This window comes from Engystomops pustulosus, chromosome 6 (assembly GCF_040894005.1).
Source record: "Engystomops pustulosus chromosome 6, aEngPut4.maternal, whole genome shotgun sequence".
In the NCBI taxonomy this organism is placed as follows: domain Eukaryota; kingdom Metazoa; phylum Chordata; class Amphibia; order Anura; family Leptodactylidae; genus Engystomops; species Engystomops pustulosus.
The window spans coordinates 75,131,133-75,158,312 of record NC_092416.1 but is presented as its reverse complement, the minus strand read 5'-3'; the positions used below and the strand labels follow the sequence as shown (position 1 = coordinate 75,158,312).

At 43.7% G+C, this 27,180-nt stretch overlaps 1 protein-coding gene across 2 annotated transcripts in view; it reads right to left on the bottom strand.

Moving 5' to 3' along the window:
• Positions 1-1,222: 1,222 nt before the first annotated feature.
• The window catches only part of ROBO4 (roundabout guidance receptor 4), a 74,336-nt gene continuing 48,378 nt past the window's right edge, over positions 1,223-27,180 (bottom strand). For both annotated transcript variants that reach the window (XM_072156610.1, XM_072156611.1), the window contains exons 15-20: positions 25,959-26,060; positions 24,251-24,407; positions 22,559-22,750; positions 17,984-18,390; positions 7,856-8,043; positions 1,223-4,682 (exon numbers count right to left, since the gene is read on the bottom strand). In XM_072156610.1, the coding sequence (XP_072012711.1) occupies positions 4,665-4,682; positions 7,856-8,043; positions 17,984-18,390; positions 22,559-22,750; positions 24,251-24,407; positions 25,959-26,060 (1,064 nt within the window). In that variant the 3' untranslated portion in view covers positions 1,223-4,664. The remainder of the gene's footprint in view (positions 4,683-7,855; positions 8,044-17,983; positions 18,391-22,558; positions 22,751-24,250; positions 24,408-25,958; positions 26,061-27,180) is intronic.

Here is a 27,180-nt window from a genome sequence, read left to right as displayed (position 1 = left end):
CATAAAAGGTTGGTATATAAAATGAGACTGCTGGGAATAGGAGAAAATCTGTGTATTTGGGTAAGTAATTGGCTTAGTGATAGAAAACAGAGGATGGTCATTAATGGCACATTCTCAGATTGGGTTGATGTCACCAGTGGAGTGCCACAGGGGTCAGTATTGGGGCCACTTCTTTTTAATATTTTTATTAATGACCTTGTAGTGGGTTTACACAGTCAAGTTTCAATATTTGCAGATGATACTAAGCTGTGTAAAGTAATAAATACTGAGGTTGATAGTTTAGCATTACAGAGGGATTTGTGGAAGCTTGAGGAGTGGGCAGAGAAATGGTTGATGAGGTTTAATGTAGATAAATGTAAAGTTATGCACTTGGGCCATGGAAACAAAAAGTTTAATTATGTTCTAAACGGTCAATTACTTAGTAAAACTGGAGCTGAAAAGGACTTGGGGGTATTGGTGGATGGTAAACTTAATTTTAGTGACCAGAGCCAGGCGGCTGCTGCTAAAGCAAATAAAATTATGGGATGTATCAAGAGATGAATAGATTCTCATGATAAAGACATAGTTTTGCCCTTATACAAATCCCTGGTCAGACCACACATGGAATATTGTGTACAGTTTTGGGCACCAGTGTATAAAAAGGATATAGTAGAGCTGGAACGGGTGCAGAGGAGAGCAACCAGGATTATTAGGGGAACTAGAATGCACTGACAAATTAAAGAATTTGGGATTATTCAGTTTAGAAAAAAGAGGACTGAGGGGAGACCTCATTACAATGTACAAATACCTGAACGGACAGTACAAGGATCTCTCCAAAGATCTTTTTATACCTAGGCCTGTGACCAGGACAATGGGGCATCCTCTACGCCTAGAGGAGAGGCGATTTTACCATCAATATAGACAAAGGTTCTTTACTGTAAGAGCAGTGAGACTATGGAACTCTCTGCCGCAGGAGGTTGTTACGGCGGACTCTATGTACATGTTCAAGAGAGGCCTGGATACCTTTCTGGAGAGAAAAAATATCACAGGTTATGGGGATAAAACATTTATTTAATTCTTAAAGGTTGGACTTGATGGACTTGCGTCTTTTTCCAGCCTTATATACTATGATACTATGATAAGGTAGATCCGTTTCCAGGTTCCTCTAATGTGTGATCTTAGCAATAGCAGGCACAAGGAGGCCAAGCTTAGCAGCATTTGTCCAGAGTAATGGATTCAGAGACATGTGAATATAACTTTATCAAAAATAGGCATAAAGTATGAACAATGTAAACAATGTAAAAATTGGTAACAACTACCATGTATGCAGCAAATGCAAAACTACAACCCCCAGCATTTTTATTTCGTCCACAGCCAATCCCCTATATACAGATCACAGCTCTTCAGAATAATGTCATCACCTTTACCGAAAATGCACAGACTGAACAAAACTCTCTGCATCCCAGATATTTATAATAGTCTGAGCTCCAGCCTGACCCAGTCTCTACTGTACTGTAATGATCCTGGGAGTCTGAGAGAGTAGAGGCATAGTCTAGCTGCGGTCACACATTGGGGGACATTTACTATGGCGTTTCCGCCAGTTTTGTGGTGCTCTCACCACATGTTCTGCTCTCAGACCTATTTATTAGCTGTCGGGGACAGAAAAAATGCCTTTTTCCGTCTGCTCCGACTCTTCTCCGAAAAGGGGCGTGGCTTTGGCGAAGTGGAAACTCAGACACAATTAATAAGTGTCGCAGCCCTTTTTGGGCGCTGAAAACGGGTGTAAAGTAGACCAAAAGAAAACTGGTCTAGCAGGGACTGTTGGACACATTTCTGGTGCTCGGGACAGATTTTGGTCCCAGGGACAGAAAATGGTCTCGGCGCCAGAAATGTCTCTGCACAGCTCCACAATATTAAATGTGTATCTTCTTTCCGAGAGCAGGTCGGTAACAAAGCCAATGCAGACACCGACACTTTATGTAAATGTCCCCCATTGTGTTTTGATTCTGTTTTGTAACGGAATCAAAGCGTACTAGGACGGCCCGTGCCCGATTGCATATGCGCCCGGTGTCTTGTATTGTGTAAATGTAAGACAACAGGCACTGATTGCTAATTGCATGCATTTGCATAGAAACGCATAAGCACTCTACTGCGGGCCGTCCTAGTGTGCTCTGATTCCGTTACAAAACTGAATCAAAATGCTAACATGTGGCATCACCCTTAGGGTGATGCCACACATGGCGTTTTGAACACGTTTTTGAGCAGTCCGTTAAAAAATGCATGCGTTAAAAAAACAGATGCAGTTTTTAACGCATGCTCAAAAACAGCCCAAAAACATGTTCAAAACGCCATGTGTGGCATCACCCTTAGACCGGTGCCACACTCACCGCTTTGTCTGCGTTTAAAAACGCAGACAAAGCCACGCCTACCGGGGCGGGCCACGGCCCAAACGCATCGGCGTTAAATTAGCGCAAAACACCGGCGGCTCGTTTCCGATCGCAGGCGTTTCCATAGAAATGCAGACAAAGCGGTGCGTGTGGCACCAGCCTTAGGATTTTGAACCCTTTTTTGGCCCGTTTTTAAGCAGTCCGTTAAAAACGCATCAGTTTTTCAAGTTTTTGTCTGTTTTTCCCAATTAGGGTGATGTCACACGTTCAGTTTTTCAGATGCAGTTTTTGATGCCCAAACCAGGAATGGAGTAAAAGTAGGAGGAGGAGCAGCACCTTTCAATTATTTGTCTCACCCATTATGATCGACACCTGCTTTTGGCTTCAAAGACTGCATCTGATAAACTGAACATGTGACGTCAACGGACTGCTTAAAAACGGCCCAAAAACTTGTTAAAAAACGCCACATGTGCCACCCCCTTAGTCATACCAAACTTGCTGAAGGAGACATGTTTAGGCTGCGGTCACGCGTTCTGCTAGGACGCCAAACGGAACGTGTGACCGCAGCCTTAATAGTTGAAGGAATCGAAGTGAAGTGCAGCCACACGTTGCATTCTCATTGTGTTTTGAAACCTATTACAACAACTGAGGAGAGGTGATTTGCCGAATAACATTACTGCTAACATTTGCATTGCATGTTTACACATGCGTCAACAAAAACTCATGTTAACATCTTGTTTACAATGCATTTTGTAAACACAAATGTTAACAGTAATGTAAATAAACACCACCTCTCCTCAGCTGTAGTAATGCGTTTCAGAACGCAATGAAAACTCAACAAAAAGCAATGTGTGACTGCACCCTCGGGTTAATGATATGTCTGCCAGGACATGCTGGGAGCTGCAGTTTAACAGCAGCTGAAGAGCCATAAATTGCAGACCACCTGCCGTTATTATATATATAAAACCTACACAATCCATCCTATCTCTATATTAGTATACTTTGTGCTTATTTGTCACCATTTCTAAGTTTTCTATTTGCTGTCAATAAAACAGACACGTAGAAGCTGCAAACAGCTAACTGTGACAAATATTTGCTGTGATATTAGGTCTGAACAAGTAAGTGCCAGTTCACTTCTGTTGCTGTGTATCATCCGTTTTTGCACCAATTATTATGAGCTAATACCAGGAGAGGGTGAACACACTGAACATATGCAAATCTTCCCATTATACCTTAACAGTGCATAGTCTTCACACCTGCATTGGATTTACATTTAGTTTGCCTAAATGCAATGTAAAAGTGATATAAACACACTGTAAACTCACTGGTAACTGCAAGGTACATGCAACATAAATGTAATGTAAATGAAACACGTGAATGCAGTCTGATGAAAAAACTGTGGTGTAAACAGGCTGTAAACTTTAAGTACATCGGAAAAGAAAAGTTCTTCATGCGACTCTGAATTGGAGAAAACGGTAAAATTAGACCACGTTATGCTCTACTCCTTGTATATACAGGCAGTCCCCTGGTTACGTACAAAATAGGGACCATAGGATTGTTATTAAGTTGAATTTGTATGTAAGTCGAAACTTTGCTGTAAAGGGACCAAGGATTATCAATAAACCTTCATTTCAGACACCTTACAGCTGATTATTGCAGCCTGTGACTATAGTAAAGCATCCAGAGAGCTTCACCAGAGGTCATAGGGGGCAGAGGGGTCCGTCTGTAACTATGGGTCGCCTGTAAGTCGGGTGTCCTTAACTAGGGGACTGCCTGTACATGTTTTCTCCACAGACTATTATCCAGGATTTGTGATAATCTGGTCCTAATCACAGCAGACAAAGGTTGGTTTTCACATTGCAGTTTTGCCAATCTCACTATAAATTCAGCGCAAACCCATAACAAGATCACAATGTAAAAAAGTCAACCTAAAAGAACCTCAGCAGCTTATTGTGCCCCATATCCTCCATAAGACAAGATGTATTGTTATAGATGATCCAATGGCATCAGGTCCTGGGAATAGCTGTATTGGCCACTCATAGTAATGTCTTATGCACTAGAATCTGTCGCCTGCTATTAAGATGATGCAGTGACTCGAATTGCAACTGAAATTTTGTGAAAGGAGCGACACCAGGGAAGTGAATATTTCTGCTAAGTCTGTGGTCCTTCATGCTGAATGTAGTATTCTTCACATGCAGCTTTTGCAGGTTGTGGGTTTTCCCATGAAGTCTTGACTTTACTTGCTTGGGTTAGACAGATGGGTCAGAACCTCCCTCAGTTGAGAACAAGGAGAAAACATTACTTGAATGGTTCCACCTGAAACATATTGTGAATATACAATCAATGTCACAAGATTTACAGTGTTGTAGCATAATATTTATGTATCTAAAGGCGCCTTTTTCTGGCCCTTATCAGCCCATATTACTAGTAACAACATTTCTTTACTGAATTCCATTTAAAAATCTTTTCTTAATTGAATTTTTAGGAAACCTTTTGCTTGTTTCCCCTTAAAACTTGTTTGTCCTTCTTTTAAATAAATCCATCAGAGAACCAGCTTGATGGCTCAGTGTTTATTTGTGATTAGAAACATTTGTTTAAGGTGAATCTTTATCAGATTGAGCATTACGTGCTGAGGGAGCAGGCGGAAAGGTGAGACAGTGTAACTGTCTGTAAAGCCAGATCACAGCGGGGCTAGGGTAGCCTCTCGGGTTCTTTAGCATAATAGATTGCCTGGGTCTTTGAGTAAGTGCCCCTGGTTTATCATGCTTAATTTCGATGGTAGTTTTCTAATATTTTGAGGGAAAGAAACACAGGTTCTGACTGGCCCATTAGTGGACTTGTGAATCCATGGGTGGGCGTCAACACCTCGCACAATGGGAGGGGCCTCCGTCTCGACCTGAGGCCCTTGCCAGTAATAATAATATCCGCTTGGAAGTGGCCACCGCTGACAAAATACTAGGGTAGTCACAAGGGCTGGGCTTTGGTTTGGATGAATTTCAAAAAACAACATGTGACTTGTCTGTGTTACTCACTCCTCAGATCTTAGCCCCCACCTTTGTGCTCCTGTACAAAAACAACATGTGACTTGTCTGTGTTACTCACTCCTCAGATCTTAGCCCCCACCTTTGTGCTCCTGTACAACTCCTCCCTCCCCCACTGATGTCAGCTCACCAGGCTGTGACCTGGGAGGAGCTGTACAAGAGCACAAAGGTGGGGGCTGAGAGCTGAGCAGTTAGTTATATAGACAAGCCACTTGTTGATTTTTTTAAATGCATCCAAACCAAAGTCCAGCCCCTGTAACTACCCCAGGATAACACACCATTATATTGTAATGCAAATGCTTATAAAAGGCAGAGAGGAATTTTTGCTCTGCAGGTGTGATGGGGTCCTGCAACCTGTCTTTGCTTAAAGGGAACCTGTCACCAGGGACCTCATTTTCACTAAAGTGAGCTGTAATCTGGGCTATTGGATCCCATCTCCTGCCTCCTGGTCCTTTTTTCTATTACCAGCAAGGGAACCCCGACTCGCCATGAGTGGGTCAGGAGATTACGCACAAGCCGTGGGGTTACCACTCTAAACCCCCTTTTCGAGCCCCACAGTCTATACAGATTGCCTAACCCCTCTGTAGCAACTAAAGAGTGGGTTGGGGGCTCCTGCATCTTTCCTGCAGCCCACAGGCACCAAGGACCTTCACCATTGGGTTATCAGAATTTATCCATGCTATTATTTTGTGATCCTCAAGGAGATGATTACAGAGCACAGGTAACTCATCTTAAATCCACAGAATGATATGACCACCCTATATTAGCATCCTGTACGTGTGTAAGACACATAATGTGGGTGCTGGAGACCCTAGAGGAGATGAAGAGTGCAATGTATTGATGTTGTGCTTGCTACGGACACGGCTGATTGTTGTAGGTTCCCTAGGGTTAGGTGTTATGTGATGTGTAGACACCGGCCAGAGAGAAGATTTTTCACTATAAGGTCAGATGTGGAGGATGTGATGGAAATGTGATTTGGCAGCAAGCGGAGCAGAGTAATCTAAAACCTTGTTATTGGTTATCTAGAGATGCAGATATGAGAACAACAGCTGTATCAAAGAAATAGTGTAGAAGGTGTCCATAGAAACCTGTTAGAATGAATCAAGTTATTGTGCCTCCCATTGCTATACTCCACATTACTACATGCCCTGTAGCTAGAACACAGACAACTGCCTTAGTTTCTCCTTAGGCAGGTGTGCATCTAGAGTTATACCTAGGCTATGGGGGGCATTCATTATTGACGTTCCAACGGTTTTGTGGCAGATTTTTTTCCCCTTTTGCTATGCCTTGTGCACCATATTTATGAAGAGTTAGCGCCACAATATTTAGGTACAGCTTAGCAATCCTAACACTTTTCTTGCACTTCTTATTTCCCATCCCTTTTTTTTGGCCCAATTCTTGGCACACAGACAAAAAAGCAGTGGTTTATCAAGTGTCCCATGGGCCCCGGGCTGTTCAACCGACTAGGTCCCCCCAGCATCCAAACCAACATGTGCTCGGATGTTAGGACTTAAGTACTACTCTATATCCTTAATCTTCTACTGTTCATGAAAGTAATTTAATGATTAACTTCAATTGTGTTCTTATAACCCATCTATCTAGGAAAAACAATCATCTTCCCTAACTGCATGAAACCCTTCATCCCGGCTACCATCCAGACCACATCTCCCAGACAGTGTAGGACAGTGATGGCTAACCTATGGCACTGGTGCCAGAGGTGGCACTCAGAGCCCTTTCAGTGGGCACTCAGGCCATCACCAGAGATGACTCCAGGTATCTTCCTGCAGTCCCAGACAGCCCAGGACTTGCTGTGCACAGAGCTATTTTAAAGTGACAGCTGTACCTGGGACTATTTTCTGCTTTATTGGTGTCCTCAGGTGCTGGTATCAATGAAAACTGTGACAGAGAAGGGAGAATAAATCACAAATTAAATTTCTGTGTTGGCACTTGCGATAAATAAGTGGGTCTTTGTTGTAGTTTGGGCACTCTGTCTCCAAAAGGTTTGCCATCACTGGTGTAGGAGATCTGTACTGTTGGCCCGGTCTGTGTGCTCTGCAGATGAACTCTCCCTCATACTGTAAATACTCGGGAATAAGACAAAGCTCTGAATTTTACCACAAAAAAATGGGAACAGTTATTGACTGGAGTATATGCTGTGGGGTAGGAAATGCAGCTGCAACTCTAAAAAAATGTCCACTGCAGATGCCCCCCCCCCCCTTATAGAAATGTCCACTGCAGATGCCCCCCCCCCTTTACAGAAATGTCCACTGCAGATGCCCCCCCCCCCTTTACAGAAATGTCCACTGCAGATGCCCCAATTCATTAAGCCCTTGCACCAAATTCTAACATCCCAGCACAATTACAGAACAATTGTGGGAGAAAAACACAGACCATGCACCACAGTTGATGAACGCTCCCCTATTTATCTAGTGGATGGCATCTCCTCACCTTCTTATTGAATAGCTTTGTCTGGTTTCTGTGTCGGTATTTAGCTTCCAGTTCATCCATCCAGTCAATGTTCCAGTCAAGAACCGGCAGCGGATTCACTTTGGGTTTTCTACTGCTCACTTCGGCACTGTCACCGTGGCTCTGGGCAGCCAGTAATCCATCCAGAGGGGACACAGAAGGTGAAAAATCTATATAAAACCATGAAACAAATCAATTTAATGCCAACCATTGTAAAAAAAAAGACACGGATCTCCCAATGAAGGTCAGCACACACCTGAAATGATGCAGGAGAGTCACTGATTTCATGTTATCACACAGTGGAGCACATTTACTATGGACCTTGTGCCAGTTTTCTGATGGACTTTGCACGTTCTTTTATGTGCAAACTGCTTGCACAGGTACTGAAGTGTCAGCTCCACATTTGTGGTGCTTTCAACGCTTTTGTGTCGCGGCCGCGCTATTCTTCACGCAACACAAATTTCATAATTGAAATGGGACTTCCGGCACAGTCAGACAGTGCACCACATTTAAAATCTAAAGTCTGACAGACATGTGTTGCATGCGCCATGTTAAAGGTGCACCAAAAAAAGTTGGTGCATTCTGCTGGACAAGTGGAGGGGGCGCAGATTCATGATGAATGGGTGCCACAATTCATGAAACTGGTGCCCTCTGCACACTACACAGGCAAACTGCACCTAGTGCGGTTTCCACAGTTATTAGTAAATGAGCCCCCAATATATTCTAACCAAGTCTCTCTACAGCACTCTCTGACTTACCTGAATTGAAGGTGCCATTTAAGAAAGATGGGTGGCTGCATTTGGATTAGGCACAAGAATAAAAAAACATTGGCAGCATTTATAATATTGAACTAGTCTGTTGCTGAGGAAAAGATTAGAATAGTGAGAGTTGGTTGGGAAGCAGCTTAGACCCGCGGAGCATGTTCGTCATCCAGCAGGAGAGATGTAAAAGGGTCGTTTTTCTGTGGAGATAGTGGCTGCTACTATAAGTCTATGGGCACAGACAGCATATACACTGGAAGCTCTCCCAGCTTAAATGATGAGCGTGTAGATATAAGATGGTGTCTATTTAGCCTTAGTTGAGACTGCATTGTAATGATGCAACACATTAGGCAAAACACATTGCTGAATGCATATGCTTTTGGTGTGGAGCAACATTGTTTTGCCTTCTAACTTCAAGGGTGGTGGCACACGTGGCGTTTTCAGTCCGTTAAAAAACACATGCGTTTTTTTGTCTGTTTTTTAATTAAGATAATTGGGAAAACGGATGCGTTTTTTAACAGACTGAAAACGCATGACTAAAAATGGGTTCAAAACAACACGTGTGCCACTACCCTAATAGTAATGACTAACAATGCCACCCATGAGCTTCTACTCACGCCTCGTGAACCCCATCTGAAACAGTTTTTAAAGTTAAAGCTAGCTGTGGATCATTAAAGAGATTAACTAGAGGTTCAGGAGGTGTTTTTACTCTCTCATCCACCTCTGGTTTTGGCTCCAAGTTTGGAGTACATATACCCTATTGATGAATTATAGCAGCCTCCAACCATTTCAAATGAATTAAAGGGTTAATTAATTTCTGTATTTAGATTTTTATGCTAGGAACTCAATTTTTTTTTAAATAAAAATGTTGACCAGAGTATGTTTCTTTTTGCTTTCTAACCATATCTACATAGTAAGCTTGGTTCTCTTAACATACCTATAAAGGAAACTTGCTGTTACCATATACACTCACCGGCCACTTTATTAGGTACACCATGCTAGTAACGGGTTGGACCCCCTTTTGCCTTCAGAACTGCCTCAATTCTTCGTGGCATAGATTCAACAAGGTGCTGGAAGCATTCCTCAGAGATTTTGGTCCATATTGACATGATGACATCACACAGTTGCCGCAGATTTGTCGGCTGCACATCCATGATGCGAATCTCCCGTTCCACCACATCCCAAAGATGCTCTATTGGATTGAGATCTGGTGACTGTGGAGGCCATTTGAGTACAGTGAACTCATTGTCATGTTCAAGAAACCAGTCTGAGATGATTCCAGCTTTATGACATGGCGCATTATCCTGCTGAAAGTAGCCATCAGATGTTGGGTACATTGTGGTCATAAAGGGATGGACATGGTCAACAACAATACTCAGGTAGGATGTGGCGTTGCAACGATGCTCAATTGGTACCAAGGGGCCCAAAGAGTGCCAAGAAAATATTCCCCACACCATGACACCACCACCACCAGCCTGAACCGTTGATACAAGGCAGGATGGATCCATGTGATTGGCTGATTAGAAATTGTTAACGAGCAGTTGGACAGGTGTACCTAATAAAGTGGCCGGTGAGTGTATATATATCCGCATAAACGCTAAATCCAGTCCTGTCCCTATTCTTTCTCCCCTCTTTTCATTCGCAAAATGTGCCCCTTTGGCTAAGATGAAGCAGCACATATATGGGGATGTCAGGAGAGATAGCAGCACTCCAACCAGGGGGTATCCAGATAACAAAACTTTTTGTATTATGACTAGTTTAGAGTCCTGCAGCAGAGGTATTACTAAGGATTGTGCCCACATGTCATTACATACTGAATTATCTTGTTGCTATGAATGATGTGATGACTGCTTGAGGCTGGATGCTAATCTTCAGTAACCTTGGCTGTCATTGAATCACACTTTGCTTTGTGTGGCGTGACAGACAGATGTTCCAGAAAAGCCGCTTAATATAATCAGATTTTATCTGATAATTCAGGATTTCACTCTGAACATAAGTAAGTTGTTTGTAAAAATGTGAAATTAACTGTTCATTTTCCAGGTTCCGTTTGCAAATCCAAGTGACTAACAGCTCTTGAAGTAAAGATTTGTCCCGGGGAATGAGAATTTACTGCACTGTTGCGTCCCATTATGGCAAATATCAATAGTCATCTGCAGATTGTCAGCTCTACCCCATTATAGAAAATCTATCATCAAATTTGTTCTGTGGTCATTTTCTTGTATCTGTTATCCATGGCCGCCTTCCTTCCCAAATAAACTTTTAAAATAATGGTAATGAGCCTGAAGGGGTGTTTCCGGAGCCCCTCGGTGCTCTAGCTTCCCAGGCTGAGCAGAGCAGGTCTCCCTTCCCCTTGCATGTCCTTCTTCTGCTTGATTACACAGGAAAAGGGAGGAGGAAAAGAGCAGGGTTTTGGGGGAAACATGTTCTTCTCATTGTAACAGCCTGTGAGTATGGAGCACTGAGGGGCTCTGGTAAAGCCCCTTCACGCTAATTAACATAATTTTAAAAGTTTAATTTAGAAGGAAGTAGTCCATGCATAACAAATATGGGGATCTATGAGTTAGTGCAGGTCCATTTCTTCCACCGGCAGGCAATGGCCCCAGGCGCCACCCGGTGGGAGAAATGGTGGGCCCCAGCAACCGGACACTGCCCCCAACACATTAAAGAAAAGAATAAACTCAGTAATCACCTTCCGGTGCTCCCCGGCATCTCCTCTTCTCCTTCTTCCGCAGTAGCGCACTGCCAGGTGCACACTATAACTCTGAGTTTATTTTTTTTGTATGTGCTGGGGGCAGTGTCCACCATTTCCTCCACGGGTGGGGCCTGAGGCCATTGCCGGCCCCGTCATAAGGTCACGCTTGATTTTCATTGTAGAACCACAATTCTCAGAATGCCCTGAATATGCATTTATAGTGCAGGGGCATCTTACGCTCCTGGGGCATGGACATGTACTATGGCCAAGATGGAGCAGGACTCAAAGAGGGAAAATGTGGGACTTTTTAATATTTAATGCTCAGTAAAGGGTCTACACCTATTTCGTGTGCCATCTATAGTTTCCATTTGTCTTCATGTGCTAGATATTTTGCTACATGATTTTCTCTATAGTAGCATTCATAGATCGCTCAATAACATGTTGCTCCATTGTCTTCTGGTAAGAGGCCCAACAAAGGTCATCCGCAGGCCCAGGGCCCCATTCATATTCCACAATCTCAGCTCTGCCTGATGCCTAAGCCATGAATAATAATGCTGTTTTGGAAATATTGTGAGGCGATGGATGAACGCGCTGGTGTAAATACTGCATACAGGAACAGATGGCGGCAAGATCTCATTCTGTGACCTTACTTAACCCTGTCAGGAAAAAACGTGTTTGGAATGGGCTCTACTCCCTTGATGTTCATCCATCCTCTACCTAAGAGACCGTGAGCAGGTCACCTCCCGTGAAAGCGGCAAATATCCCCAATTTCTGAGAAGGTTTAAAGCAGTAAATTTATAGCTATCTGTAAAGACCATAGAGTCATTCCCTAGCAATAATGATGGAAGGATAACCGAATTTGTAGCCAATTGGAAAATTTATCCGATGAGTAAAAATAAATCCATAACAGGCTTATAATTTGCGGTAATGAGCCCTGGGGAAGGGGGAAGGGATCGTGGACCCTCACACTAGTCAGGTTGTTAAAACCTCTGAGCTGTCAATTATCAGCTGATACATTGTACACAAGATGGTATCCATGGAAACCGATATCTAAGAATCACTTATAGAAGCAATTTGTCAGTAATGTTACAAAATCGCAGGATGATAATAGGTAATTAATAGAAAGGGAGTCCACATTGTACCTCCAGTGCAGATAACATGAGCGAGTGTAAGAGACATGCAATACTGTAAAATCTGGATATTTGCACCAAAAATATATTAAAGAATTTGAAAATATAATTCAGCAAATAATATTTTTTGTGTGATAAAATAAAACCTGTATACCACCTATAAAAAGCCTAACGTGCTATTAGGAACCTTATATGTAGAACATATTGCCTCGTGTATGTCTATTATCAGAATTATCTCGCTTCATAAATTGGGGCAATCCAATAACTAAGCTGCAGGGAAATAAATACCCCCCATCGCTCAGTAAATTAATCCACAGAATGCTGGCAAATTACAAAACATAGGAAAATGCTTTTATTTCGCCTTGAAGATACAAGCAAGAAATTTGAGGCTGTCTATTACTATGAACTTATGAAAACACTTCCTGTCTGTGTTGACATTGTTTGGCTTTGTCAGAGGTACATGCTATGAATTAAGTTCATCATACAAGTTTGCGGGTACCCTAAAAGTTGTATCATCCATGCTAGTTAGGATGTGAATTGAAACATTTCCATATAATCATTAACGGAAGTCTACCAGTAGCTTTGACCAACGGCAGATTAGAGGGTCGTACACGTAACTGTATTGCAGTTAGGGCAGTTAGGCAAACACAGAGGTCTATAGCACCCAGTCGCCAAGGCCGTATTTACTACTAGGCACTGTGGACACAATGCCTAGGGTGGTCAGCAGATGGGGGCAGGGCATCTGAGCGGGGCTATGCTTGTTTAAAAGGAAAAACAATGCTGGTCACAAAGTACAAGACAACCCTTACACCCATGGGTGTGCAGTGTGGAGCAGGTATAGATGAAGCGGGTTCCAGATCAATGCCCCAAACTTCCTTTCCTGTAGCTACCATATTTAAAACATGACAGCTGGCAAAATGTCCTGCTGCATCCCTTAGTTCCTTCTCTACTGCAGGTTCACCAGGTTTACAGCACTGACTGCAAAAGCTCAGCCTAATAGTTTGGCCTCCTGCAAAGCAGCTTAGATCTTCTGGCTTACCTTTCATGGAGGTCCTGGTGCTTCCCATATGTCCTCCCCCTCTCTGGCCTGTGCCTTGCCTTTGGAGGAAGCAGCTCAGCAGTCGGAGCAGAGTAGCATGGGTTAATTATTAAGTCAAAGCGAAGAGTAAAGTGCAGAAACTGCTGTCATCTGCTCCTCCCAAATGTCCTGATGGTTCTCCTGCATGTAACCTGCCTGATCCTGCCTCAAGCTATTTCAGGTTAGTATATGGGTACTGTGTAGATCAATTTGCGTATAATAGGTGTAAATCCCTCTCCTATTGAAATAGATGGAAGGATTCCACCAGAAATATAAGATGGCTGAGATGTTAACATACCCTAAGTAAGACTATATCCACACAACCATAATGGAGGTCTTGATCTGCCCACACAATTTGCAGCCAGATCACAACCCCCATAGAGGTCTACGGCACCCAGCCATGGTGGCCGCGCTACAAAAGAAAGAGCAAGTCCTATCCATGCCTCCCAACTCTATATGAAGATGGGAGGGCGATGGTGCGTTCACACGTGATGTTTTGTATGCAGCAAAACGCGTGCATTGAAGCGCATGCGTGAGCACATGTGAGTCAGAATGCATGTGTTTTGAAATGCTGCAATGTGTTTTGCTACTCTGGAAGCTTTTTTTTTCATTGCTGTAAGTGAAGGCAGCTGTGAAAATGTTTACAAAGCTGCTTACACTTCCAACAATGAAGAAAAACGCTTCCACGGTAGCAAAACGCATGCATTTCGAGGCACATGTTTTGACGCATCCAAAACGTCACTTGTGAACGCACCCTGAGGAGCGTTCACAACTCCCATCTTCACCAGACCCAGCTTACAGCCCTTGATGAATGTGGTTTAAAGCACGAAGCCAGTGGCGTAACAACCGCCATAGCAGCCGTAGCGGTTGCTACGGGGCCCGGGAGGTTAAGGGGCCCGGGATGCACGGACTCCGTGTGTCCCTGCAGTGTCGTTGCCTACCGGATCGTGCCCCCGGGCCCCTACCTCTGTGTCCATTCCTAAACTGACCCCCTCCGGAAGCCGGCCGCCCCCTCTGTGAGCTGTCCGCCCCCTGCACAGGAGACTGTCTGCCCCCCGGCCATCCCCCTGCGTGCTGGCAGGGATGCCCCTCCTCCCCACTCCTGCGGTCAAACAAGCAACCGCCCCACTAACACACCCCCCGCCCCGGCGGACGTACAAGCACCCGCCCGAACAACCCCCCGTGCGCGGTCGAACAAGCGCACCTTCCCCCCCCCCCCCAGGGCCGAACAAGCAAAGGCCCCCCGCGCCGCGGAACAGGCACCCGCCCGACTCCCCCAGAGTGTGTGACCTCCTCCCGGCCGATCAAGCCCCCGTCCGAACCCCACTCCTTCCCGCGCACGTCCAACTCCCCCTCCCCCCCCAGGGCCGAACAAGCAAAGGCCCCCCGCGCCACGGAACAGGCACCCGCCCGACTCCCCCAGAGTGTGTGACCTCCTCCCGGCCGATCAAGCCCCCGTCCGAACCCCACTCCTTCCCTGCGGACGAACAAGCACTGATCCGATCGCCCACCTACACGCCAGAACACCTGCCTGAAGCCACGGCCGGGTGTTCACCCATACAGCCCCAAAACATCTGAAAAGGTAAGTATATACTATATACATATGTATTTATCTGTGTGTATATGTGTATATACTATGTATATGTGTATATACTGTGTATATATGCATATACTGTGTATAAATGTATATATGTGTATATATATATATATCTACTGTGTATGTTCTGTGTATATATGTATGTACTGTGTATATACTGTGTATATATGTATATACTGTGTATATAATGTGTATATACTGTGTATATGTGTATATACTGTGTATATACTGTGTATATGTGTATATACTATGTATATACTGTGTATATATGTATATACTGTGTATATACTGTGTATATGTGTATATACTGTGTATATATGTATATACTGTGTATATACTGTGTATAATCACCAAAATAGGCAGCACTCCAGCTTTAGGTGAAAAAAATGTTCTTCTTTATTCCACGTTTAAAAAATACAACAAAGTACGGCGACATTTCGGCTCACTAGGAGCCTTTTTCAAACATGGAATAAAGAAGAATAAAGAAGAACATCTAAAGCTGGACGTCTTGGAGTGCTGACTGTATTCGTGATTATATATTGAAGGACCTAGGGCAGTGGTGGCGAACCTATGGCACGGGTGCCAGAGGTGGCACTCGGGGCCCTCTCTGTGGGCACCCAGACCATCACCCAGGTCACCATTTTGAACTCAATACCTTCTCCTGCAGTCACAGGCAGCCCAGTACATGCCACGTTCAGCGCTGTTTTAAAGTCACTAGAAGTGCAGGAGGAGCAAGGAGGTGCTGACACAGCTGTGTTATCATTGCAGTCCCTTCTCCAGACCTGTGATTGATCCTGTTATGGACCTTACAATAAACTACAATAATAATCAGAATTTCTTCTTTCCACTGTATTAATGTCCTGAGGACGCCAATACTTTTGAAACCTGTGAGTTACTTTAGTTACTTTAAATTGGCATTTATCACTTTGCAAAAAATATGTGGCGTTTGCTTGCAGTTTCGGCACTCAGTCCCCAAAAGGTTCGCCATCACTGACCTAGGGCCTGGTCCTATTGAGCTTGCACCCGCTAATCTCTACTTTTGTGTGCTGTTTGTATTTTCCTTGAGTATATACTGTGTATATGTGTACATATGCATCTACTGTATTTATAGACGCACATATTTATATAAGCATATATATGTGCACATTTAAATATATGCACATACATGATGTATGTGTGTTTTTGCATATGCTGTGTATATGGTATGCATGTATATGTTCTATATACTGAATGTGTGTGTATTTCTCGTATGTGTGTGCTTATGCTGTATGTACTGAATGTGTGTGTATTTCCCGTATGTGTGTGCTTATGCTGTATGTACTGAATGTGTGTGTATTTGCTGTATGTGTGTATAGTCTGTATGTATATGCAGAAGTGTATGGTACAGTGTATACTGCATAAATGTGTGTGTATAAGTGTATACTTGTATGTATACAGGTGCAAGTATACGAGTGTAGAAATGTATGTGTTTGTATATAAGTATATAAATGTACGTAAATAGGAGTGTATTAATGTGTGTAATTGTATAAACATGTCTGTATAAAGATACATTCATAGGAACGCATGAGGGACGTATATCTGGCTGCAAATTTGCTGCCGGATATACTTCCCCCATAGGCGTCTATAGCCTGGGCTTGGTACAGTGAGCACAACGAGTACTCACTGTTTCGAGTTGTGGCCGCAAAAGAGATAGAGCCTGAACTATGTATGGCCGTAAGAACGACCATGCGGCTCCATTCTCTATGGAGAGGGGAGGGGTGAGCCGCGATCACCTCTCCTCCTCTCCAGCGCACCGGACGTGTGCCTGCCGCGCTATAGCCAGGCGGACACACGTTTATGTGAATGCTGCCTAAATATGTATATTTTTTTATGGGGAAGGGGGGCCCCGTATAGAAATCTGCTATGGGGCCCAGCCTCTCCTAGTTACGCCACTGCACGAAGCATTGGGTAGCAGCCTTGAAGAGCTGTGAAACTATACCCTTATGTATGTTATTAGAGGCAGCAGAACTATAAAAATGCATTTATATTCCAGAATTGTAGTTGGACTTAGAGAACACTGGTGTGTAAGATCTCTTCAAACAACATGGCACAACCCCCCACCCCCTCTGCTATGTGTCAGTGCTGTAGCAGGCTTCTGTTTGAATACTACAGTAATTACTCAAGGATGAGGATCTGGGAATTGAAGAGATCTCAGACACCAGTCCACCAGAATCCAAATCCAATCCTGGAATACAAATTAATTTTCACAGTCCTGCTGCCACTTATAACACACATAAAGATATGGTTGAATAGGTCTCCAGGGACAATACCCAACACTGCCTGCAGCTTTGTATGGTAAAAACTGCTGATAGTCTCCCTTTAACAAGGCCAGAGTAATAAAAAGTGCATGAAGACATTGGGGTGGGGTTTTCCCTTCATTGCTGTAATTGTAAGCAGCTGGGAAAATGTTAACACAGCTGCTTACACTTCCAGCAATGAAGATAAACACTTTCAAACCAACCAAATGCATGGTAACAAGTAAAACACATGCGTTTCTGCGATGCTATGAAAAGGACATCCTAAATGCCACATGTGACCGCATCCTCATAGGTCGTCATCTCCCTAGGGTATGTCTAGACTTCAAAAGTTGCATCTGCCAGGATAGAAAAACTGATCATTTATCACAAGAAAAAAGACATGATACATAAATTGCAAAAAAGACCTACCCAATGTTTCAATTATACACCCCCCAAAAAATAATAAGATACATGTCCCCCATACAGTAGCACACAGCTTCTTCTACAATACTGTACATGCAATTGCTTACTACAATATAACCTGTAGCCACAAATAGTAATACTCTAAAGACTCACCAGTGGAAATCCGGTCGACTCCTACAGACTCAGACTGGGTAATGCCAAGGCAAAAGGTATCCACTGCCACAGCCAGGGCTTTGGCAAAGCTGGCATCCATAAGGAAAGAGCCATCTGAAGAGCTGACCATGCTGCATCGGGCGCTGGTGTAGTTATCCTCCGATACAGATCCCCAACCATTAATAAGGGACCCCGCCATGGAACTCTCATATTCACTGATGCTGGAGGTTGGGGTCTCACAATACTTTCTGTAGGATTTTAATGAACTAAGTTCTCCCAGGTCCAGGTCATCATCTTCATCAGCTGCGTCTCCCTCTGCCAGTTCTGATGGGCTGCAGATGTAGCCATAAGTGTTGGATGAAGCAGAGAATGGTCGTGGGAGGGTGGAGTCAGTCTCAGATGGATGTCTGTAGGGTCCAAAATTACCACAGAAATGTTATATCACAGGTCCATGACCACAAGAATTGACAGTAGATCTAAACTACTAGTATCTGGGAACATGGACAGGCAGTATCTTGTATAGGAAATAGAACTTATTGTACAAGTATCTTTACATAACACCAAGCAGGGGCGGACTGGGAATTTAAAGTGGCCCTGGATAAAACTTTAAAAGTAGCCCCATTCTGTGGGAGGGGTCAAAACAAGTAGGCGTGGCCATGTGATGTAGGTGGCGTTACTAAACTCCACACAAACTGTTAATAGGTGGTCTAAATCAACATGTACAGCGCAGAGAAAGAGACTCATACTGTCACAGAGGCTGCGATCAGACGATGACATCAGCATCTTGCTGGACAGCGTGAAGTAGTGGTGCTGCTGAGGAGTGTCGGAAAGGTGAGTACAGCCCCACCAGTCTCAGACTCAATGTCAGTCCGCCCCTGACACCAAGTTAGGAGAACAGGTAATGTCAATAGAGGTGTAACAAGCAAGGTGGGGTTCTGAATGCACTCCTCCTTCATTGAGGAAACCAATGGCATTCCTATTCCATTAAGAACATGTGCAACTCTCAATATGGGGTTGGCTTGTCACATCATGACATAGAGGGGACAGCTCCTGCACTACCTGTATTCTTACCTATACAGGCAGTCCCCGGGTTACATACAAGATAGGGTCTGTAGATTTGTTCTTAAGTTGAATTTGTAAGTAAGCCGGAACTGTATATTTTATCATTGTAATCCCAGACAGAACTTTTTTGGTCTCTGTGACAATTGGATTTTAAAAATGTTGGGTTGTCATAAGAATCAGAATTAACACTAAAGCTTCATTTCAGACACATTATATAACTGTTACAGCTGATCATTGTAGCCTAGGACTAAAGCACAATAAATTACCAATATCCAGAGGTCTGTTTGTAACTAGGGGTCATATGTAAGTCGAGTGTTCTTAAGTAGGGGACCGCCTGTATTATATAGTGATATCATCTGTTGCTTTCATCCAGAAGGGTCGCTATCTTTCCTATAGTGAACGTGTCAGTTCTTGTTATAGAAGGCACACTCTTACTGTACCCCGGCATCTACAGTATTATCAGCGGTACAGACATAGGACGTTATTTTTGTGCACCAGCGTATGATAGCCTGCTGCAGCTCCAGCACAGCCGGATACATCAAGAGGCTCCGGCCTCTTGATGTAACCAGCGGGGTCCTGCACAGCGTTGATCTCTAAGTCAGGACCTGCCTGGGGTAGAATTAAACGCAGCCAGCGAATTTTCACATATGGAAATCCGCAAGCTGTAGCGAGTGTGCAGACGCAGGTACAATAATGGCCCGCGCCAGCGCACTCCCTCACCGCCCGCACCCACCCTATGGTGCAAGTGCTAGCAATAAGCTAGCGTGGCGCAGAAGTCCTGATAAATACCCACCATAATGTTTGTCCTGAGACAGAAGAATATGGCAGGGGTGTATAGAATATATCTGCAACACCTCTACCAATGCAGTGTTGCAAAATCACAACCTCCCTCCATTAAATAGCGTTTCTCTAGGCCTGATCAACCTATGTGATCGCAAGTGAATGGGAATGGCAATGCAGCTATTAAGTATCTGCCTGAGAAGGAATTTATAATTCTTGCAACCAATAAGATGCCTTGTTGTTCTTACATTTTGAAGAGAACGCTGGTTGGATAATGAGCATATAACAATGAGTCTATAAAACCCCTTGTGGCTGGAAAGCTACAGTTCTTCCTAAGATAGAGGAAGAAAAGAACATGGCATGTTGCCCTGACACACCTAGCTTTTGTGGAGACCAGGCCAAAGCAGGCATCCACCTTCAGGAGTCTGCATGATCCTGCGGCTGAATCCAGCAATCTATCCATCTCCAGCCTTAAGCTATTGATACCAGACTGTGTGCATCTCCTGTGGAACACCATTCAACCAGCCATCTTGACTCAGTTGATGTTACTGCTGGTTTGGCCGTTGCTGGGTTCCGAATAAACAAACTGTAAGTTGACTGATTGACATTCTCTGTCTCCGAGTGACCCGTGGGTAAGGCGAATGCCCCCAAGGGCACCCCATTCACCATCACCAGGGATCCCTACATCTAAATCGGGGTTGGTTGCCCCAGGGAGAAACATCTGATTCCTTCGACTTCTCCCTTCTTTCTTGTGCTTCCATCTGCCAGAGACCTGCCAGACTGTGGATGACGCCTCTGTCCCATTGTACCCAGCACTGTGACCGAGACAAGCTCTAGGCCGCGCTCCACCAGCCACTCTGGTACCTCAGGGATCCAGCTGCCCCCAAGCCAGAAAAAGGCTAGACCCTGGTATGGGATGTCACATGTCTTCTCTCACTAACACTCAGCACAGGATGAGTTAATCTGTAAGTATGACTAACCTGGTGATCCTATGAGATAAAACTGGCCGCACTCTCAGCATCAATCAATATCTCTCCATCTAATTAATCTCTCGCTGCCTCAAAGATAAGGGGCTGACAGAACATATAATTTCCAAACGTGATCGGAAAACTTATTTCATTAACACTTTAAGCATTATTCACCGGACAGCATGTGGTTGTCATCTGTGTGTGGTCCATTTTTGTTTTTTACATGATGCTGTGGAACCAGGTTAATTTTAGCCAAGCAGCCGTAGTGACTGACAAAATCCTTTGTCTACAGTTGCATTGATTGGGGACATTATAGAAACACTACAGAAAACGAATTAGATGCAAGCCAAAATATCCATTCCTTTCAATAGAATCCATTTATTACATAATACGAATTTTCCACAAATAGTAAAAGCTTTATAACTTCACCATAATGTAGTCTGTGTATAGTCCTTAACATAGTGTATTGCTCCACCGAAGCTTGATGACTTGTGTCCGTGTCTATAGTGTTCCACAATGACATTTAAGAACCAACCACCAGGTGGCACTGTCATTTATATTACTCCTGTGTACACAGGCCCTGTAGTGGTCACCAATGTACAGTATATATAATTTGTGGACAGGGGTTACAAGCTGATAAGGACCCTGCTAATACAGGCGGTCCTGGACTTAAGGTCATCTGATTTACAGACAACTTCTGGTTACAAATGGACCCCTTTGACCTCTAGTAAAGCTCTGGATGTTGATAATTTACTGAACTTTAGCCCCAGGCTACAATGACCAACTTCAAGGTGTCTCTAATGAAACGTAATTGTTAATCCTTGTTCCCTTGACAACCCACAATTTTGAAAATCACATTGTTACTGGCATCAAAAAATTATTTGTGTGGAGTAAAATCTACCTGTCCTGACTTAGAAACAAATTCAATTTAAGAACAAACCAGCAGAACCTATCTTGTATGTAATCTGGGGACTGCCTCATAGAGGTTTCAGATTCAGGGGTAGTGGGAGAGGCCCATTCTCAAAAGAGAGAGGTCCAAGGTGACTGCCTCAATACAACTCTAGTGCATGAAGACCTTGCGGTGGTCTTGGTAGGGTTGTGAACCTACCCATATAAGGGGTCCAGAATATCCCAAGACATTTAGACTAGGGAGTCACCTCTATATATGGAGGGGTCTATGACACTACACAACGGATGTAATACTAATCATATCAATGATATGTTCCAGTCAGTGTGGTTCACAGGCTGGCTAAATAACCAGATAGATTATGCTATAACTTGCCAAACGATGCAGGGAAGAACCACTCTGCAATGTGCCCAGTCTGCAATACAGGAATCGTTCTGTGATCAATACATTTCCAGTAAATTCTACAGTGAGACATTAGTTCAGTCATTGATTGAATATAGAAAGTCACCTGAAGCAGAAGACGGGTGGAAAACTGTCGAGTCAGCGCAGCAACAGCTAATTGTGGGGAGTAATCATTTCTGCGCTGACCTGTGAGGCTTCCTCCATAGTGTGCCTTATGATAAATTAACAGCAGGGAAGACACTTCTCTTACTCTATGGTCTATTAGCCTAATTTTATGGCGCAAAAAAGTATTGCCACCGTAGAGTGGTGGCTGATGAATCAAAGACACAAGATCAGACAAGCCATGACTGAAGGCTATATAAGCATGCTAAAAGCCACCAATACTATGAGAACCACAACCACTTTCATCTCCAACAAATAAAGTGCTCCATGATGAAATGAATGTTGTCTACTCACCTGATGTGGTTACCTTGTTCATTAAACTCCAAATAATGGGCCACATCATCTGGAGTAAGAACAGTATCATCATGGAGGGACAGGGATGAGGTTTGCTTGAAGAGCAACGAGTCTGGTGGAGCCTTCTTCTTACTGAACTGCATAAGTTTCTGGCCATTGTCTTCATGCGGGTCAACCAGCCTGTTAGGAATCCTAAATGAAGAAAAATAATACAAGGACAATGTAGCATTACATTATATGACTAATCTTGTATAGCTCTCAAGTTACAGCTTGTGTTATATCCCAGAGCTGTACTCACTACTCTGCTGGTGAATTCACTGTAAACATACATTTAATTCTTTATACTTTACATATCCTGATTTAAATCCTGTATTATACTGCAGAGCTACACTCAATATTCTGCTGCTACATATACTGTATTACTTATCCTGTTTAGATCCTGAATTACATCCTGTATTATACTCTAGAGCTGCACTCACTATGCTGCCGGTGGAGTCACTGAATACATACATTTTATTATTTATCCTTTACTGATCTGTATTTAAAACTTGCTAGGAATATTGCACTTGCAAATCACATACTCTACAACAGTGATGGCAAACCTTTTAGAGACCGAGTGCCCAAACTACAACAAAGATCGACTTATTTATTGCAAAGTGCCAACACAGAAATTTAATTTGTGATTTATACTCCCTTCTCCGTCACAGTTTTCATTGATACCAGCACCATGAGGCACCAATAAAGCAGAAAATAGTCCCAGGTAGAGCTGTCACTTTAATATACCTCTGTGCACAGCAAGTCCTGGGCTGTCTGGGACTGCAGGAAGATACCTGGAGTCATCTCTGGTGAAGGCCTGGGTGCCCACAGAAAGGGCTCGGAGTGCCACCTCTGGCACCAGTGCCATAGGTTAGCCATCACTGCTCTACAATGTATGATATGTAAAGCCCATCATTCAGTTAACCTTGTTGAGAAATATGGTAGGGGGCAACACTGCTACATTACTATTAGCACATGGTTTTTGTTGCATCTCCCATTATTCTGCTACTGTATATTGCAGCAAGTAGGATACCAGTAAGTTTGTAGAGCAACAAAAGTCTCAGGGTGGCCCAAACCTTTTGCTGAGTTCCTAGGAAAATGAAATTGTGAAGTGTTTTTCCCTATATTTCATGCCACAACAAAAAACATTGTAAAAAGACAACCTATTGTCGAGGTATTAAACTAGATTAAATTAGAGAAGGTTAGAGTAGATCGACTAGGTGAGACATGGACCTGATCGATCCCTTAGTCAATAGTCATCTGATAGATCACTGGACTAAGACTGCAGCATAGCCTTTACCATCTCCTGTTAGATGGTTGGGTGCTGCCCCCTGCTGGATAACTGGTAAAGTTTATACTACAGGTAAAGGCATTTTGCAGCAAGTATATGTATCTTAAAGGTAATCTGTCACCAGATTTTCACAAATAAACCTAATGACAGGTTTCTGGCATCCTGCCAGAAGGAGCAGTGAGTTTCAAGGGTTGTTTTATTCATGCAGGTCACAAATGTCTCCGGCATCTCCCCCAGTCATGTAGTTTTTTTCAGCTAAAAACATTGTGGGCAATAGCATAGTGCTATGGGAACCTGTCATTAGGTTTACTAGTGAAAATCTGGTTACAGGTAATCATAGCTTAGAAATGCTGATGTGATCTTACGGTTTGTCCTGTCGGCCCCTACATGGCTCTTCCTCTGGAGGAGGATCAGGGGGTGGTGGAAGAGGACTATTGTATGGTAGGAGGTCCATCACCTTGAGGGATGTGGTGTAGTGAAGAATCTTCGGAGTGCTGAACGTCTTCATCACTTTTGCATATTCTAAAGAAAAGAATACATTCTTTACATTCTGCTCACTTCTGCGCGGCTGTAGTGCCCAACCCCCCTTAAAGGGGTTGTCTGGAGATTCAAAAGCATGGCTGCTTTCTTCCAGTAAACCATGGTCATGTATGGCTCTGTATTTGGAAGAAAGTAGCCATGTTTTTTAAACCTCGGACACAGTGGTGTAACAAGAAGTTGATGGGCCCCAATGCAAAGTCTGTGCCAAACTCCCAACTATAATGTATGGTTTATGGAAATAGACTTCTCATATGGGAAAGTGATACCATAAGGGCCCCTTGTGCAAGAAGTACCTCCAAATAGTGGAAAAATCTTTTTAAAGGTGGGATACACAATAACTAATAGAACTAATTCTGATTTTATAGAGTCTCACTGTTTATGTAAATACACATTGGGGCACATTTACTAAGGTTCCGCACGGCGCATTTTCGTCAGCGATTCCTGATGATTTCCGTGTTGCGCTGCATTTAACAGGGGTTTGTGGCACACCCGATCGGATTTTGGCACAATCGCACCGACTTTCATGCAACGCAAATCAGGGGCGTGGCCGCCAGACAAGGATTCGGACAACGCGCAGGATTTAAAATTCAAATTGTCTCACAAGCACGCACTTACAAGCACCGGGAAGAAGAAGGCGAACTCCGGCTGACCTCAGCGGGGAAGTGACAGATGCAGGAAATCGGACGCACGAGCTACGTTAATCGCAGAAGATCCGAATCCTTGTCGGACAACACACCTCGGGGATCGCGACGGGACTGGTAAGTAAATGTGCCCCATTGTATCAGCTTGCTGTCAGTGAATGGCAGAATACTTGTTTACATCCTGGCTGAACACCAATTGTGACTCAATAATTGTAAGCTAAGCTAAGGTTATGCAACAGTTCTATGGAGAAGAATAGAATAGATTAATGAATCATAAATGAATCATGAAATGTGATAACTGAAGCCTGAATTGTGTAAACTGGAAACAGACCCAGTTCTGAAACTTACAAATGATCCTTTTCACTACACAGTGTAAAAGTGACAGCCCGGTGATCTCTGATGTACATAATGGGGCACATTTACTGAGGACTTTGCACCGCACTATAGTCGGACTGTGCATGTTCGTCATGGCTAAAACATCTTGCACAGGTATTTAAGATGTGTCTGCGCCGCTACTGTGTCGCACGCGACCCTTTTGTGGTGCAGCTGTGCTGGCTTCCATGCGACACAAATTAGGGGGTGCTGGTGCTCCGTACAACTGAGTAGGACTGAGCGCCGCATTTAAATTGCAAAGTGTGTTGCTCATTCTATGTTAAAGGTGCACCACAAAAAAGACGGTGAACTGTATCGGACAAGTGCGGGGAAGCGACACATTCATGATTTCTGGCACAGAATCTTAGTGAATCGCTGCACACAGTATTATACACAGAAATAGCACTTTTAGTGATTATTCCGACTTTCTAAGTAAATGTGTCCCAATATGTATGAGGCTGATCAGGCAGTGCCACGGGTGTGTAATGTGCCTTAATGACATATTTGGAGGCATTCTCACCTTTTCCTGGTTGGTTTCCATCTAGGCTCTTTATACTGGGAACGCTGACATTGTCTGTCTGGAAACAAGGAGATAGTGGGGCGCTATTCACATGATGCAGCTCTGTAGGTGCAAGAAAACCATATATTATATCAGTAGGAAAGAGCATTATGGCATAAGGAGAAATTTGGAGCAGCTACAGAAATTTGGAAGATAACTGATTAGGTAACGTAAAGATGTCCAACAAATCAAAAAACTGAGATGCCTGATGATGGTCTGTTCTCCTTATAATAATTTGTGTGTGATTTGCTGTTTTCAGTTGCCTTTACTTTCCTCATCCAAACTGCACCATTTTCAGACTGTATACATACTGTGCTCTCTAAACTACAAGCCTCATAATCATGGCTGGATTATAGAGGGGGGCTCAAGGGGCGCCCACCACTTTTCCCTTCAAGGGGCCCCCACCAAATGTGGGAAATTTGGGAATCGCCGAAAGTGTATTAGGGTCCGGGCTCCCCGGGCCCTTCCCAGTAGACATGTAGCATGCCCTGACTTTAGCCTATGACAGCGCGAGGGAGCAATAAGTTCCCTCATCTGCCATTAGAAGTTCGTAGGTAAACCAAGAGGGCGGCGCCATCTTGATACACATCCAAGGGACATCTCGAGGTAGGAGATAAGGCCGCCGCGCATCAGGGGAACGGAGGAAGGTAAAGTACTATTTCATTATTTTACCTCGGACCGTATATAGGTTTTATAGGGGGATTGTATATAGTTATAAGGGGGAGTTGTGTATGTTTATAACAGAGTGATCACTGGGTGGGCTGTACATATTTATTGCTGGGGGCTGTATATAGTGATTACCGGGGGCTGTATATATTTATTGCTTGAGCTGTATATAGTGATTACTGGGGGCTGTATATATTTATTGTGGGGAGCTGTATATAGTAATTACAGGGAGCTGTATATAGTGATTGCTGGGGGCTGTATATAATTATTGTTGGGGTGGCTGTATATAGTGATTGCTGGGGGTCTGTATAAAGTTATTGCTGGGGGGTGCTGTATATAGTGATTACTGGAGGCTGTATATAGTTATTGCTGAGGGGCAGTATACAGTGATGTCTCTACCCTATCTGGAGTACATTCAATGTGGGTCCCCACCAGATTTTGCACCCAGGGGCTCCACCAACCTTAATCTGGCCCTTAATCCTTTGCGAGGCCTGTTCCCCACCTTCTCTCTGTTACA